The 15,449-nt window shown below is 40.9% G+C and overlaps 1 protein-coding gene across 3 annotated transcripts in view; it reads right to left on the bottom strand.

Annotated features, from left to right (window-relative positions):
* Positions 1-639: 639 nt before the first annotated feature.
* Positions 640-15,449, bottom strand: part of igdcc4 (immunoglobulin superfamily, DCC subclass, member 4) — a 43,846-nt gene continuing 29,036 nt past the window's right edge. For 2 of the 3 annotated variants that reach the window (XM_004912682.4, XM_031899249.1), the window contains 14 exons: positions 14,880-15,290; positions 14,559-14,723; positions 12,598-12,735; positions 12,047-12,217; positions 11,601-11,825; positions 10,844-10,951; positions 10,096-10,279; positions 9,807-9,934; positions 8,667-8,837; positions 7,783-7,920; positions 7,066-7,174; positions 4,819-5,053; positions 4,565-4,729; positions 640-3,483 (listed from right to left, as the gene is read on the bottom strand). In XM_004912682.4, the coding sequence (XP_004912739.2) occupies positions 2,977-3,483; positions 4,565-4,729; positions 4,819-5,053; positions 7,066-7,174; positions 7,783-7,920; positions 8,667-8,837; positions 9,807-9,934; positions 10,096-10,279; positions 10,844-10,951; positions 11,601-11,825; positions 12,047-12,217; positions 12,598-12,735; positions 14,559-14,723; positions 14,880-15,290 (2,855 nt within the window). In that variant the 3' untranslated portion in view covers positions 640-2,976. The remainder of the gene's footprint in view (positions 3,484-4,564; positions 4,730-4,818; positions 5,054-7,065; positions 7,175-7,782; positions 7,921-8,666; positions 8,838-9,806; positions 9,935-10,095; positions 10,280-10,843; positions 10,952-11,600; positions 11,826-12,046; positions 12,218-12,597; positions 12,736-14,558; positions 14,724-14,879; positions 15,291-15,449) is intronic. The other variant, XM_002938347.5, reaches the window with a different exon arrangement.

Raw genomic sequence — 15,449 nt, forward strand, 5'->3', positions numbered from 1 at the left:
CCATAATGTCCTAATTTGTCATTTTCAGATGTTCAGCGTTCATCTTAAGGAAAGACTCATAGCATATTGCTTTAAAATAACTGTTACTGGCAGTGGTTATTAGATTTTTTTTTGGTTCCCTTTGAGGTCCAGTAGTTGGTCAGGCTTCCTTAGCTCATAACAGTAACCTATATATGAAATTACTGCTGTATTAGTCATTCTGAGATTAAAAGAAAATCTATGGGCGTGAGATTGAAGAATATCTATGGCCACCACAAATCTCACCGTAACTGAGCTTGAGGACAAACGGACCTTCTTTCCCAGACCTCACCCCTATGAAACTACAAGAACATGTTGGAATAGGTCAATCAGTATAGAATAAGTTTACAGATAATATATCCCATACCTGTATATCTTTATTATCAATGAGAACAGTCATTAATTGCTCTGCTGAGTAATCCCAACCACACACTCTCTACTGGCCAAATTGAATGCAAAAAATATTGGAACTCTGAGAAAAGAAAGGACAAAAATACAATATATATTTCTATATCTATAGTCTGTTATTCTAATGCCCCTTTGAGAAAAGATCTGGCAATTCAAAATGGGAAAAACATAATAAAAAAACTAAAATAACACTATAAAAAACGCAACTTTGTCTTTTTGCAGTCATCCATCCACTTTATTTAAATCTTATATACTATAATGACATTTATAAACAAAATTCATATTGTTACTTGATAAAACTGATGTTAAAATTTAGTTTAATACTGTTTTTACTTTATTTTATTGACCTTTGGTGAATATAGGCTATTGTGTATCCCCATTTTAAGTGCAGGGATCTCATATTAAATATGTGAACCCCCCCCATCTAATCATCTGACCTGGTTAGTGACCAACTTATTTTTTGAGCTGAGTGCATAGAATTGCAGGAGGTCACAATATCTGAGTATGAGACTGGTCACAGAAAATATAATAGCTTATAGGGTGCTCAATAAGAAAATGGTCAACTTATTTTTAGCGCCAGGGAATAGGACACGCCAGGTAATGCACACCCCCAACTTACACTCGGGTGAGTGTAAGGAGATAGAAAATGACCTGGAGGAGCTGAGAAGCACTCACAGAGTGCGTAGAAAGGAATGGAAAAGGAAACTGTGTAGCAGGTCCATAAGTCCTACATCTTATACAGTTGGTATAGAATGGTATCTGTAGCAAAATCATTTTCCATTACCACGTGTGGAGAAGGAATTCATCCCCAGAGCACAGAACACTTTAGATTCTTTATTTGCTTTCTACAGAATTTTAAGCCTTGGATGAAAATGTTTGACTTGCTAAAGGAGCAGCAGCAATGGTTATATTTTCTGGAGATTTCCCTGCAAAACGAATGCAGCTGATCTTTGTAAGTACAAATTCCCCAGATGCAATAATTTCACCCAATTTTTAAGGCATAAAAATCACTTGAAAGCAGATAATACATTGGCCCAGTGATTGTGTCAACCTTTAGTAAAGCTTGGAATGTAACCAAATGCACCAGTACAGAAATACATAACAACAATATCACCTATCATTAACAAGATCAGAGATGCACTGGGCTTTGTTCTGGGAGACCCAGTGAATGTTTCTTGTGCACCTTGTACCAACGTTAGGTTGCCGGCCAGAGATTGTGCCCACCAACAATTACAGCATCCTAACACATGCTTGGTTTGTGTTGGGATTCTATGAGTTTTGGTCCCAAGCAGCTGTACAACTCCAGATTCCATGAGAATCAAAGGCCATGATATACAATATAAAATATACCGCTTGGGAGCTGGTAAGATCAGCACACATTTGCCTATTCTAGCTGAACAGTATGCCAAATACCTGGCCTGTTGTTGCCCTTTAAGCAGAGAGGGCAGTTGACATTTTTGCTTGGGGAAACCAACAATGCACTGCTTTCTTCTGGAGCAATATATAAACAGTTGGTCTCTTCTTGGCAAGGCTAAACCCAAGTAAAGCCTTCAGCATTTTCTGGTTATGTCTAGAGTTAGGCAACTCTATTTGGAAGTCTTTTGGTATTTTGGTGAGTCTGACATCTCTGCCTTAAGGTGGCTATACACAGGCAGATTTAAGCTGCAGATTCAGGTCCTTCAGACCGATTCGGTATAGGGCCCTCTGACAGGTCTCCCCGACCAATATCTAGCCAAAAATTGACTACATGTTGATTGGGCATGTTTGATATTCCTGTCAAATTGAGGACTGCATTAGCTCATTGATGCAGTCCTTGCTTCAGCTTCTCGTATCCCCAAGGTGGGAATATTGGGGAAAGACATGGGGGCCTCACCAAACAAACAAATCTTACCATGTATGGCCACCTTTAGGGAGCTGTAGTTTTCAACTGATGAAGGATCATGATGGCTTTAAACTATCTGCTGCAACCTCTTTGGACAGCAATGTATGTGGTAAGGTATACTTATTAATGCTAAAAAGCTTAAAAGGCAACTTGTATGGTGAATTAAACTCTGACTCATGGCCTGCTGGGGTCCCTGGCTTGGTTTTACCTTCTTTTATTGACTAATGCATGACTTCCTTTAGGCACACGGCTTAGTTTAGGTACAGGAATGTCAAGTCTTATAAAAAATAAAATTCATTATTAACAAGGAGCATTCTCAGCAGGAGAACTTCAATTCCTTTGTGTAAAGAAAATACTGTGAAAATGAAACACAATTCTCTGATCAGCTCCAAAGTGGTCAACTCCATTCACAGATATCACTGATGTTCTTCGCAAGTGCGAGTGCTTTATTAATACTCTTTGCTTTCTAAAGGGCTCTCACCAATACAGGAGAATCTGTTACCTTCAGGCCGTTGCTGAAACAATCAGATTTCCCGAGTCTTACAGGAGTGTGGCATAAAGTTGACGACCCCCTTTCTTTGCCAGGGAAGCAAGTTTGTTCTCTCAGCCCTTTTCATTTAAACAAGCTCACACACACACTTCACCTCATGAAGCTGGAGTTGAGGGTTTCAGCCATTCATTGAGTCAGTACATTGCCTGTCAGGTGAACTGGGATGAACTGATGCATGTGTATTGCTGAGTGCTAAGTCCTGCTGGGCTTTCAGTACAACAGAAACATCATCTGCCAGTGAGTCTCCACACTCTACACTGAGAACACTGCTCTCTGTTGGCTGAAGATCCTGAGAGTCCACACTCTTGTGGAAGCCATTGAGGAGGAGCTGGTTCTTTAAGTCTGTAGCATCTGTTTGTATTTCTGTTGTGACCGGAATCAATTCCTCTTCACTCAAGTCTTGTCTCTGTTCTGCTGTTAGAGGTTGGACTTGAGGACTAGGATCTGTGTTTAGTGTCCCATTTATGGACCTGTCCTGATCCAAACTGAGATCTTCCTCCTCTTCTTCAGAATCCAGGCCAGCGCAATGTCCACTCCTTTCGGAGGCAGAGAAATCAGAATGTACAATCACATCTGCCTCAACTTGGTTCTGAGATGTATTCCTGTGACTTCTTCCAATATCTACCTGTAGGACACAGATGAGATAAATCAATATATTTTATTTCCATCAAAACAGATCTCATGGTTCTGATCTCTATGTTGAATACAAGTTAAAGGTACAATAAATCTAAGACTTAGTTTTAAGATTTTTTTATTTTATCTGATCATTAAATTCTAGTTCTTATGAGAAAAAAAAAAGCCATCTGCAGCACCTACCGTCATCAAGGGTTTATATCTCTTCTGCTTTCTGATTGTGAGCTGAACACTGCCAGATATTTAGACATGGATGGGGACTGCATTTAGCAGTGGAGTTTTTTTTTTTAGATAACCTTAAGCTATCACTACTACCCAGCATTCCAGGCAAAATCCCCAGTGCCACCATTGGGGAAAACAGGCACAAGTTGTGTCTGGAACTCAGTCCAAGCAGGCTCAGAGAGCTGTTGGTGAGGCTTTCCACTAAAGGGGCGGGCTGTGCTGATTCAGGCATTAATGGGCTTATTGCAGGGAAAGGAGATCAGTCCAGGAAGGCATATGTGGCCATGCATTGGCATAAATACAGAGGAAACAGACTGTGTGGTTACAGGGGCATGTTTAGTGGCCCTAAACTGAATTTGCTGTGAGGCCCAGTATGCTGAATTTCTTAAAATGCTAGGGGGAAACTAGAGGTAATATTTGCCTTGCCTATGTGTACACCCACGTTTGTTCTCTTTGCCTATGTCACCTGAGCCATCAATCACATTTTTGTAATAGTTGAATACTTGAATGGTACTATTCTGTGTAATACTGACAAGCCTAAACTGATGACTGACACATCACTGATAGGTAGGATTCTCATTTCAGCATCATCCTGTATCTGTAATTAACTTTGCATATTTGGCCAATGCAAATGAAAAGTGCTCTGACACCCCCTGTAACTGAAGTAGATGAGTTGGAGATATAATAAAATCAACTATATCAGGACAAAGGACAAAGGAAACCAGAGTGGACTATATTTTAGTAGTATGGACCAGCTAAATATTGGAGTATACACAACATTGGTGTTTTAGGGATTTTTTTTGGTAATCATTAGTCTTTTGTCCAGGATATTATAACCATCCCCTTCTTACCTTCAAGGGTTCATAAGAAAAGTCATTCAACGTCATCCTTATGCCTCCAGAAGACAATGGGTTTGCAGGGCCATTAGCTGCTGATGAGAGGTCTCCAGTAATGGACTCTGTGTAACTGGTGATGTGATTAGCCCAGTTCTGGGTAACTGATCCATTCCAGGATGGCTGCAGGGCATAGGTAAGCGAGTTACTAAGTGACTGTACAGTTGGATACCTAGATGTATGAAGAGGTAACACCGTGTATACTTACTGACCTTCATTTTCAGTGGATTTTTTTCCTCTGGCTGGGATGCTGTGACTACGCTTTGCCCTACAATCAGATTAGTGGCCTCTGGAACAGGAAGAGATGGTGTATCTTCTTGCTGGGAGGGCATAAGGGTCTCCAGTTCATGTGAATCTTGACCATGACCCTGTGAGCAGGACCCCTGTCTGGCTCGCTGGTAAGATGTGGGGACTCTGCTGGAGCGTGACCCTATATCCGAGCTGTCCCTGTGAATAAATATAGAAGTGAATTTATAAAGCTGTGTAAAACAAACCAATTCCCATTCCCCAAACCCTCCCCCTAGGCTGGCAGACATTCAATCCCTTTGTTACCTTGTTCCATGTTGAAGTGACAAAATCTGGAATTTGATAGATTATAATTGTTACCATTGTATATTTATAAAGTACTGTACCAGCAAATTGCACAGCTCTGTTTAATGAATTTAAGGCAAACAGAAACATTTGAGCAAGTACATACAGCACAAATACAGCTTCAGAAGGTAAGGAGGCTTGTTCACCTGAGCTTAACATCACAAGGAGAACGCAAGCCATAACCCAGAGCAACAAAGCCTTAGGTTTTGCAAACTGTGGGCTTATCCCCTTGGCGAGGGGCTCAGTCTGAAGTCCAGTTAAGGGGAATTTGGGGAGGATGTCTGGTCCAACAAAAATCCAGCAACCATTGGTTTAGTGTCATTAGAATAACAAGAGCAAATTGCTACCTATAAGTTTCTGTAAAGGGCAAAACCAATGTAGAGTTTAAGGCACCCCTGGCATGTAAAATACCCCAGGGCAAAGAGTATTATGTCTTTTTGTTGTTATGACAATGTAACCAAAGAGCAGGATGAGTAGTTATGCAACATATGGAATCAGTCTGATTGGGTCTGATTTAGAAGCCCTGCACCCACTATCTACACACAGACCATCTACCTTTATTTGCAGCCCCTGTGCTTAAAGGAATACTGTCATGGAAAAACATGTTTTTTTCAAAACACATCAGTTAATATAGCTTCTCCAGCAGAATCCTGCATTGTAATCTGTTTTTCAAAAAAACACAGGTTTTTTTATAGTTAATTTTGAAATTTCACATGGGGCTAGCCATATTCTTAATTTCCCAGGGTGCCACAGCCATGTGACCTGTGCTCTGATGAACTTCAGTCACACTTTACTGCTGAGCTGCAAGTTGGAGTGATATTACCCCCCCTCCCAGCAGCCGATCAGCAGAACAATGGGAAGGGAACAAGATAGCAGCTCCCAGTAGGTATCAGAATAGAACTCAATAGTAAGAAATCCAAGTCCGGCTCGGGACTCCTCCAGTTACATGGGAGTAGAAGAAACAATAAGTTTCCTGAAAGCAGTTCTAATGTGTAGCGCTGGCTCCTTCTGAAAGCTCAGACTCAGGCACAATGCACTGAAATGGTGCCTACATACCAATATTACAGATAAAAAAAAACTGTTTTGCCAACCTGAATGTCCCTTCTCAGCCTGTCAGTTATAGCTTCTAATTAGGGATGGGCGAAATTAATTTTATTGTCGCACAGCGAAATATTTTGCTCATCCCTACTTCTAATGCTATCGGACCCCTGCTGCACAAATATGGCCGCCCCCTCATAAAGGAACATGGCGATCTAATAGGTAATGTAAAAGCATTGGACAAATACTTTTATGGCAAAATTATAATTAGCCTGCAAAGACAGTGTTATAATAGATGTAAAGGGTTTATCTCTTTAAAGTGGTAGTTCACCTTTAACTTTTAGTATGTTATAGAACAGCCTATTATTACCAAATTTTCAAATGTCGAATTAGTTTTTTAATTTTGCATAGTTTTTAATTATTTGCCAAAAAAAACATTATTATTGTTACTTTTTATTACTTTCTATTCAGGCCTCTCCTATTCATATTCCTGCCTCTCATTCAAACAACTGCCTGTTTGCTAGGGTCATTTAGACCCTAGCAACCAGATAGGTGCTGAAATTCCAAACTGGAGAGCTGAACCTGGAGCTAAATAATGAAAAAAACAATATCATTCTGTACATTATACTAAAAGCTAATTTTCAGATGAACAAGCCTTTTAATGGTGATATCAATTTGAATATGTTTTCATAATAAAAGGCTTTGCAGACCCAAATTGACATCCTCTGTATGACTGAATCCCTTTACTTTATATAACCATGAGATTTCTAAATGTGTCACGTCAGCCTTAATGGATACAGAGATCCATTTGTACCCTAGGTATCACTCACCTCTGCTTGCCCTGTTGGAAGCTGGCACACATGCACAGCAAGAGGCACAAGAGACAGAGGCAAACTCCCACTATGATACCAGTCACGGAATTCATGTCCAGGACATCTGCTGGGGAAAAGAAGAAGAGTCAGAACCACAGACAAACAACACAGAGTGTGCTTTACATCGGCTCTAGTATTGTCACTATGACATACTATAACTCTGTATTGACTGTACCCTGGGATTGTGTCATTGCTTCAGTGGCATTGGATTTTAACTGTAATGGTGCCCTTGCATTGTCATACTGTGATTTATAACTGTACAGAGCTACTGTTATGGCTACAGCAGTGTATTCACTGTTCACTGCACTATATTATTCAGTCCTGCAGCTTTGTATAGGCAGAATGCAGAGATGTCACCCTATTATGAGAATGCAAAAGTGGCATTACACTGTGAGCTAGCCCTTGTGGTACTGTATATACTGATAGTTCTGTATTGTGTGATGGCTTGCATGGTTAGGAAGTGTTAGACCATAATCATAGAGCTGTATGGGTTGATGAAAGGCTTTGTGCTGTAACTTTGCATATGTGAGACATTATAAAGAAAAACAAATTCTGTTTGTGTGCTGTTAAATTGATCGGCCTGTCTGTGCTCAGTGAGAGGCAATGGAGTTGTACTGAGGAATAAAGGAGGAAGAGGAGAATTAGTTTGCAGAACACTTTGGTGCATATCAGTACCTGATGGTGTAGGAGGTAACGTCTCCACCACTAACGCACTGGTGTAGGGTCCCCAGCCTGACACAGTTTTTGCTCCCATCTTGAAATAATATTTGGCCCCACTCTGCAATCCTTGCACCTCTGTGCTGAATATGTTTCCTGAAAAAAAGTAAATTTTGCTAAAATCAGGTAACTATTCTCACTTACAAACACGCTTTGTAACCAGAGCAAATTCACAGATTTCGTTTGGAACAGGAGGCGAGAGGAAGGCAGCGTTGCTCAGCACAATTATACAGAAGTGTAAGGAGCACCTTTTGACTCAAGTTCCTTTAATATGATTTTTAGCACAACAGACTGTACTGCACACAAATGACCCCTTACATTTCTAATCAATAGGAGGAATAAAAGCACTTTTTTTGCAAAGCAGGATGGTGGAACCTCATGCATTTGTGGTTGAGATTATAGTGGGTTTAAGGGGGATTTCAGCTGCAGGTAAAGTTGCTGTACCATGTTAGCCAGTCAAAATGTTGCAGGGAAGCCCTTTTGAAATAACAACAGTGGTATAAAGTTAATACCATCATTGGCTAACAAAGATAATCATATCAAGCAGAAAAAAATCCTACAGGATCAATTAGTCCGGTGTCTCCACATGTTTGTATTTCTGACTTGATGTAGGCATTTCTTAATCTACATAATCAGCCATAAATCCAAGGACCAGGTTCAATCCCTTCTCCAGACACTTGAAAGTTTTCATTAATATGAACTCCCATACTTTTCTTTCATTTTTGTTTTAAAATTTCCCTTAAGAACTACAAGTGGGTTATGTGCTTTTTATTAATAGACAGATGGACAATAGATGATAGACAGATAGATTGATTTGGAATTTGGTTGTATTTACTACTTACCTTCCCTGGTTAAGAAAGTCCACATCTCATCAGGGTGACTGCTGTTGGTCGTGTACATGATCAGATATTGTGCAATGATTCCATTTGACTCCACGGGAGGGCGCCAGTGCAGCTGAACAGAAAACTGGGACAGGGGTTGCAGTACCAGGTCAGCAGGTGGTGAAGAGGGCCCTTGAGAAGAGTTAAATGTTAAATGAGAGTTGTCAACAGCAAAGGCCTTTAATGGGATGCCAGAGATGCAGAGCCAGAGAGATACAAAGGAGCAATAGGAAAATTGGGCCACTATGTTTACTTGAGTTCATCCTTCATTAAAAAACTGGGGACACAAGGTTATTAGATATAACAGGAATTTTTGGTTGCTATTAAGATAATTTGATACAGAATTTTTTATATTTACACAAAAAAGGTATACAGGCATCTGACCATCGCCAAATGTATGGTCCTCTAAAGACGAGAATGAAAGTAATGTCCAATGCAATAAAATCTGTGGCTAATAGAACTGAGGCAGTCCAGCATTTCCCAAGAATAGCTATGTGTGTATGTATATGTATATAAAACAGCAAAAATTTTGCACCCATTTAATAAGGTTACATGCCTGGATGCAGGAGTCTGAAAATTATAGAACAACATGCAACTCCGCACTCAAAGGTCTTTAGTGAAAAGCAAAAAATACACTTTATATATATATGATTTGCTGTAAATATTTAAATATAGCCAATGTCTTTCATATAGGAAGTTATCATATGACATGAGTAGATACCCCACCTTGACTCACTCCTTCATGGCTAAATCTATCCCACAGAGCCACTTTCCAAAGGACATAACTACATGGGCTGTAGAAACCTGAACCTAGGACTAGGTGGCCAAACAAATCAGAAGAAAGATGCAAAGATGCCAGTGCACAATGCCACATCCAAGTGTCAAAGTATATGAAGAACAGATGGGGTGGAATTAAGTAACCGAGAGAGAGCAATATGGCAGGGCTCTGGGCAAAATAGTGCATTTCCCCATAGTACTGCCTCTCCTATTGCCCCATCAGAGAGCTAGAAGTCCCTTTGTGGCACAGAATGCAATATCCATATAAATATGCCTGACAGTGCTTCCCTGCTTCCCCATAACCAAATAAGTGCTCTTACTCACTGTCTGGCAGTGTCATTTTCTCCACAATGTCACTATATGGCCCATCCACAAAAACGCCATTGGACCGTACTTGGAACTCATACTTGGTGTAAGGTTTCAAGCCTGCAACCAGGATCTCTTCAGAAGCACTAGTCAGAAAGACAATATGGAACTCAGAGCTGAACATATAAGATACCAAGAATTTGCATAACTCTACAGGCTGCTACAAGTGAAATCCTGTAGCACAGAGAAGTAATAGAGATATTGGGAATATATACAATAAAAGGAGCCAATAAGATCCAACAATTACCTGCCATGATAGGTCATAAGTGAGGCGTTCGTAGCTCCCCAAGGCCCACAGCGCACTGTGTAGTTAACAATTTTGCTAGTGATGAAAGCAGGTCTCCTCCACCGTACCCACACCGACGTGGAGCCATTAGGTTCAACCTCAATGTGACTGGGTGGGAACGGGGGAATCCTCTGAGCAGGGGGGACTGAGGCAGGAAGAGAGAGGTCAACTGCCATTATTTAAGAATGCAAAGGCACCCAATTGACTCAAAATTGAGCATGAATTGATGTCAATTACAAAGGTACTTGAGTCCATACATGGTTGTTTGCAACCTGCACATCTAGGCTTTTTCTACTGTATTGTGAGCTTCCAGTGAAGGAGGGTTTATATTGTGTCAGGCATGTTTGTATATTCAAGTCCCTTCAACTTGCAGCATATTGTGCACATAAACAGTACTGTTTTCATACTTGCTCTATTATTGAGGTGGATTGTCTGTTTGGCTGCATGAAATTTACAGTATGCTGTTTTGATGTGATACCTCTAGAACAATTAGTGATACAGATATGAATGTACAGGCAATTGGAAAGCTAGGGCAGGTACAACCAATCAGATCAAAGTTGGGCAAGCAGGAACTATAACTCTATCCTTATGACTTTTTTACTACAAAGAAATACAAATGTAAATTATTGTAGACTGACATAGATAGATAGATGATAGATAGATAGATCACATTGAAGCTAAATATTGAAGTTGTTATTGTATTATCTACCTTGTGCAATGGAGGAAATTTGCTTGGTCCTTCCTTTCCAAGTTACAGTCTGTCCTTCCTGATTTTTGTTTAATGCCACTAATTTCACTTGGTACAATTGCCCAGGCACTGTCAGAAAGAGGCACACGTTGCAGACAATAGGTGTAAGCAGAATAATAGAGACAGCACATCATTCTTCACACAGAAGCTGCAGGTATCATAAAGTAGTGAGACTAAGATAGATGTATGTAGGTGTCACACTGACAGGGCCCACCACCCAAGGGGCTCCAGCAGGCAGTGAGTTGATAATCCAGGCCCCCTGGGTGAGAGCCCTGTATTAGGTCCCATGATTTCTGATGGTTGACCTGAGCTTATGGCATTTGCCAGAATAATCAGATTCCCAGTCGGAGCTTGGTATCACATTTAAAAGCCTGGAGAGGTCAATGTGTTTTATGTGTGCATGTTATCCAGAAAATGAAAGGCAAGTGTTTCAGAATCGGGGTGAGCATAAGTTGTGATTTACACTGAGGGGTGCCAGGCAGTTGAGGGATGGGAGATAGCTGTGTGTGTCACATAAATGGTATGGAATAACTGTGTAGGTAAGAAAGAGAGAGGGAGATAGTTATCATACTGAATAATAAGAGATAGCTGTTTGCCTTACACTAATGGATGTGAAACAGTAGGAGAGACCAATAGGCAGAGACAGACAGCATAAACCAGCTTTGTGTCACACTGAGAAGCAAATAGAACTATAGAAGGTTATACACATTCTACGCACTTAGTTGTGTTATTTCATATTGTCTTCTCTTCTTCTTCAGCTTGATGGGGGTCCCGTCCCACCTTTCTCCTTGCTGTTGACAGGAGCCGCCGAAAGCCAGAGCAGGGCATATGAGACGGTAATAGAGTCTGAAACTAGAGACTGGAAACTCGCCATAAGGCAGCTCCCAACTGAGGGAGAGTGAATCGGTGCGGGGAGTGACCTTCAGCTGCATCTGAGAAGGGGCTAGATTGTGGATAAGAGAAAATCATATGCACAAATTAAAATAGAGAGGGAAGGATACAGTAAGATAAATGATTAAACACACTTAGAAATCTTAGAAATGAGTGGCACCAGTAGATCAGCGACAAGCATGTTATGAACCATCAGGGCTTTCCTCCACCTGTTACCAACAACAGTTAGAAGATGACAAGCTGGACATTACTGGAGCTTTTCTACCCTCTTACCCTGCGTCTGGTTGTCTCTGTCAGGGGTGCGGTGCAGAACCCAGTGGGAGGGAAGTCCATAGCCTGCTGCTGTGCTAGCTGAGATCCTCACTTTGTACAAACTGTTGAGCTGCACTGGCATCAGGATTGCCTGGGTTTCATTCCCTAGAACTTCCACAGAGGAGAAGTTATCTGAGGAAAAGAGAAGCCGGATGTTAGCAAGAGTCTCTGCAAGGGAAGCTTTGTGGCACTTCCAGAGTTTCAGATTCTCACAAAAGTGTGTTTATAGTGTTTATAAATTCTTTAATACACATTTTTCGGCACTAGTGGGTACTAACATTTCTTGCCATTAATACAGACATGTCAAAACTAATTTTTCTGATGTCTGAACCATAAGCAGAATAGAAATAAATCCTTAGCGTTAGGCTTCTCTATGTTGTCAGTAATCATATCTTGCTATCCACTCCTATTATGGCAATAATTTATTTTCTTCTCTGAAATGTTACCCTTAATAGTCCAGCGTGTGCCCTCAGGTTCAGTCGTTGGTAATGCTGTCGGCATCAGACACTTACCATCCTTCTGAGTGCCATATTCAATGCGGTATTTGATGATTTGCCCATTGCTCAGCTCGGGTAGTAGTGGTTGCCAGCTAACATGCAGCTGCGATGGGGAATGGTTGTGAAGGTTCAGAGATGGAGCGGCTGCTGGAACTGATTGACATAACAAAGCCCATTAGTAATTAAAGGGGAACTCTGGCTTCCGAACCAATATTTGTTAAAGAGTCCCACACCATACAGAAACCCTTAATATACATATCCCTGTAATCTGTTCCTTCAAAAAATAAGAATAAATAGCATTTGATATGCTGAAATCAAGCTACCAGGATTTGACTGGAACTGTTCCAAACCATATTATTACATTAAAAACCATGAAAAGGCTGCATATTTTTAAATTTTTAAATTATGTTTATTTTTCAAAAAGCTTGAGTTGTGTTTGTGTTGTAAAGCATCACCTGAATCTTGCCAACGTTTTGTCACTAGAGGTGATAACTGATTGCCATTTACTTTAATGGGAAATCTAACATTTTCCCTAATGAAAAAAAAGAGCTACGTTTCAATTTTATGTTGTAAGTATACATCCCTAATAGGTAGCTTATCACTGATTTACATTGCATGGGAACCCAGGATTAACAGAGCCCATTATTTTCTAGGGCCATGCTGAACCTCCAAACACAAGTGAGATTCAACATGCTGTCACAACTTGTGCATTGAGCAGTTCAGCATGGCCCTGTGAGTGCAACAGGCCTGGACTGGGATAAAAAGAGGCCCTGGCATTTCAATGCACAAAGCCCAAACAGCCCCCACCAGCCTAAATAGTTACTGTCTGTGGCATCTTACAGCAGCCCCTCTGGCATTTGCCAGTATCCACAGATTCAGAATCCACAGGCCATTCTGGGTGTAAACCATGAACAGGCTTTGAGTTATTCTATAATGTGACAGTAGCGTTCCCATGTAGTGAAACGCATAAAAAATTCACTGCACAGGGACGCATAATAAAGCGCCTGCGAGTAAGGGCCCAAACACATTCCTCAATAGCATTACATTTACAAATAACTTTAAAACCACTGAAAATTTGTAATGACTGTAAATATTGTAAAGTTGCTTAGAGGTACATTTCCCTTTAGTAGAAATGGTAGGACTCATTTATGTCTGCAGACACAGTGGGCAACTTGCGTTTTTTCCCCAAAGTGAGTTGCAAAACCACTTTATTACTTGTGTGAAAATGTGCTTTGCATATAGTTGCGTTCAACGCCACTTAGTTCTTTCTTCCTTCTGTTCCGAATCTGGCCCTGCTGCACCTATTGGCGCAGGGGAATCCTGGAGCTACTGCCACCTTCTGACCAGATGAAAGGACCCCAGGCAGACTTTATTTGGTGCAGCTGTACCTGATTTGCTGTGAAGGAGACTCGCAGTTGCATCCATTTTGACTAATCGGACACAATTGTGTTACAGTTGTATAGACTACAAATCTAGCCTCAGAGTGAGTCTGCTTTCTGGATGCCAGCAAGAGTGACCGTGGCAACCAGATAGTGGCAGAATAAAGGCAAATAATTCCAAGATCATAAAAATAGATACCGTAAACTGTATCACAATATTATTGGCTAAATTAATTTGAACAGGAATATAAACTTTGGGTCTATATTTGCTATTGCAGAATTGGCTACTGTCTCAGTGTAGTAAATATTAAGTGGAAAACATTAGGGCATGGAGTTTTAAACACCCCTCCCACCCTACAACTCCATTTATCTTTCATATTCTATTTAGATGTTAAATACATTGACCAGAATTGTCCAAACTAACAGGAGCAAATATGGTCCCCAAACTGGGTCATCTGGATCATTTTTAGATGCAGTTATGCCCTATTCCAAAAATAAGGAATGACATTTCTTTAGTAACTTCTTTGATAAATTAGCCCCTGGCCATGTTTCCCTAGCCAACATGAACACATGCAAGTCCAGTTCATGTCTACATACCTTCATCCAGAGTCTTTATTACAACTGGTGGAGACGCACTGCTGGCTCCTTGCTGGGAATATGCTACCACATAGAAGGTATACTTTGTCCCTGGTTCCAGGTCTCTCACATATAGTTCTGTTGTATCATTATTAACTGCAAACTGGTATTCCATATTGTCTGAGCCTATCCAAAGAAAGAGAAGATTCAGAACATTACACTAGAGTTGGGAGGGGAGATTTTAGTTAAAGAAAACAAAGCAGAGTGGTGCAGATCAGGTTTGGTAGGTCCATGCAATGGCAGTTAATGTTAGGTCAGTAGATACTTAGGAAGGACACATACCCCCAGTCTTGGTGTAGTGCAGAGAGAAGCCTATGACTCTCTCCCAGTTACTCTCCGGCTGTTCCCATCCTACTGTCACTGATCTGCTGGACACTGTCACTGCCTTTACAGCTTGTGGTGGGCCAGGCAGTCCATCTTGAACTGTCACATACAGCTTAGCAGTGGCACAGGCACTGCCAACACTGTTCTCTGCCAAACATTGATAGTACCCCACATCCTCCAGGGCAAGCTGTGTGATAACTAGACTGCCCCTGGGTTGAATTCTCACTCTGCCATTGGAGAGAAGTGGTTGTCCGTTCTTTAGCCAGTGAATGGTTGGTTCTGGCTCCCCCTCTGCCCTGCACACAAATCGAGCAGTTCCAGCACGGGCCCGAGTGATAGTCTCCGGGGGCTGGGTAATGATTGGGTGGACTTGGGAGGAAGCAAGAAGGTAATAGACAAAAAAGAGAGAATAGTGTGGTATTATGTCAACTAAAACAAGATTCAAGAAAATTTTATTGTCAATACAACTGTACACCGCATTGAAATCACGTTTCACTTTAGCCCCTCATAGTGCTAAAAAACAATAAT

This window comes from Xenopus tropicalis, chromosome 3 (assembly GCF_000004195.4).
Source record: "Xenopus tropicalis strain Nigerian chromosome 3, UCB_Xtro_10.0, whole genome shotgun sequence".
Classification (NCBI taxonomy): Eukaryota; Metazoa; Chordata; class Amphibia; order Anura; family Pipidae; genus Xenopus; species Xenopus tropicalis.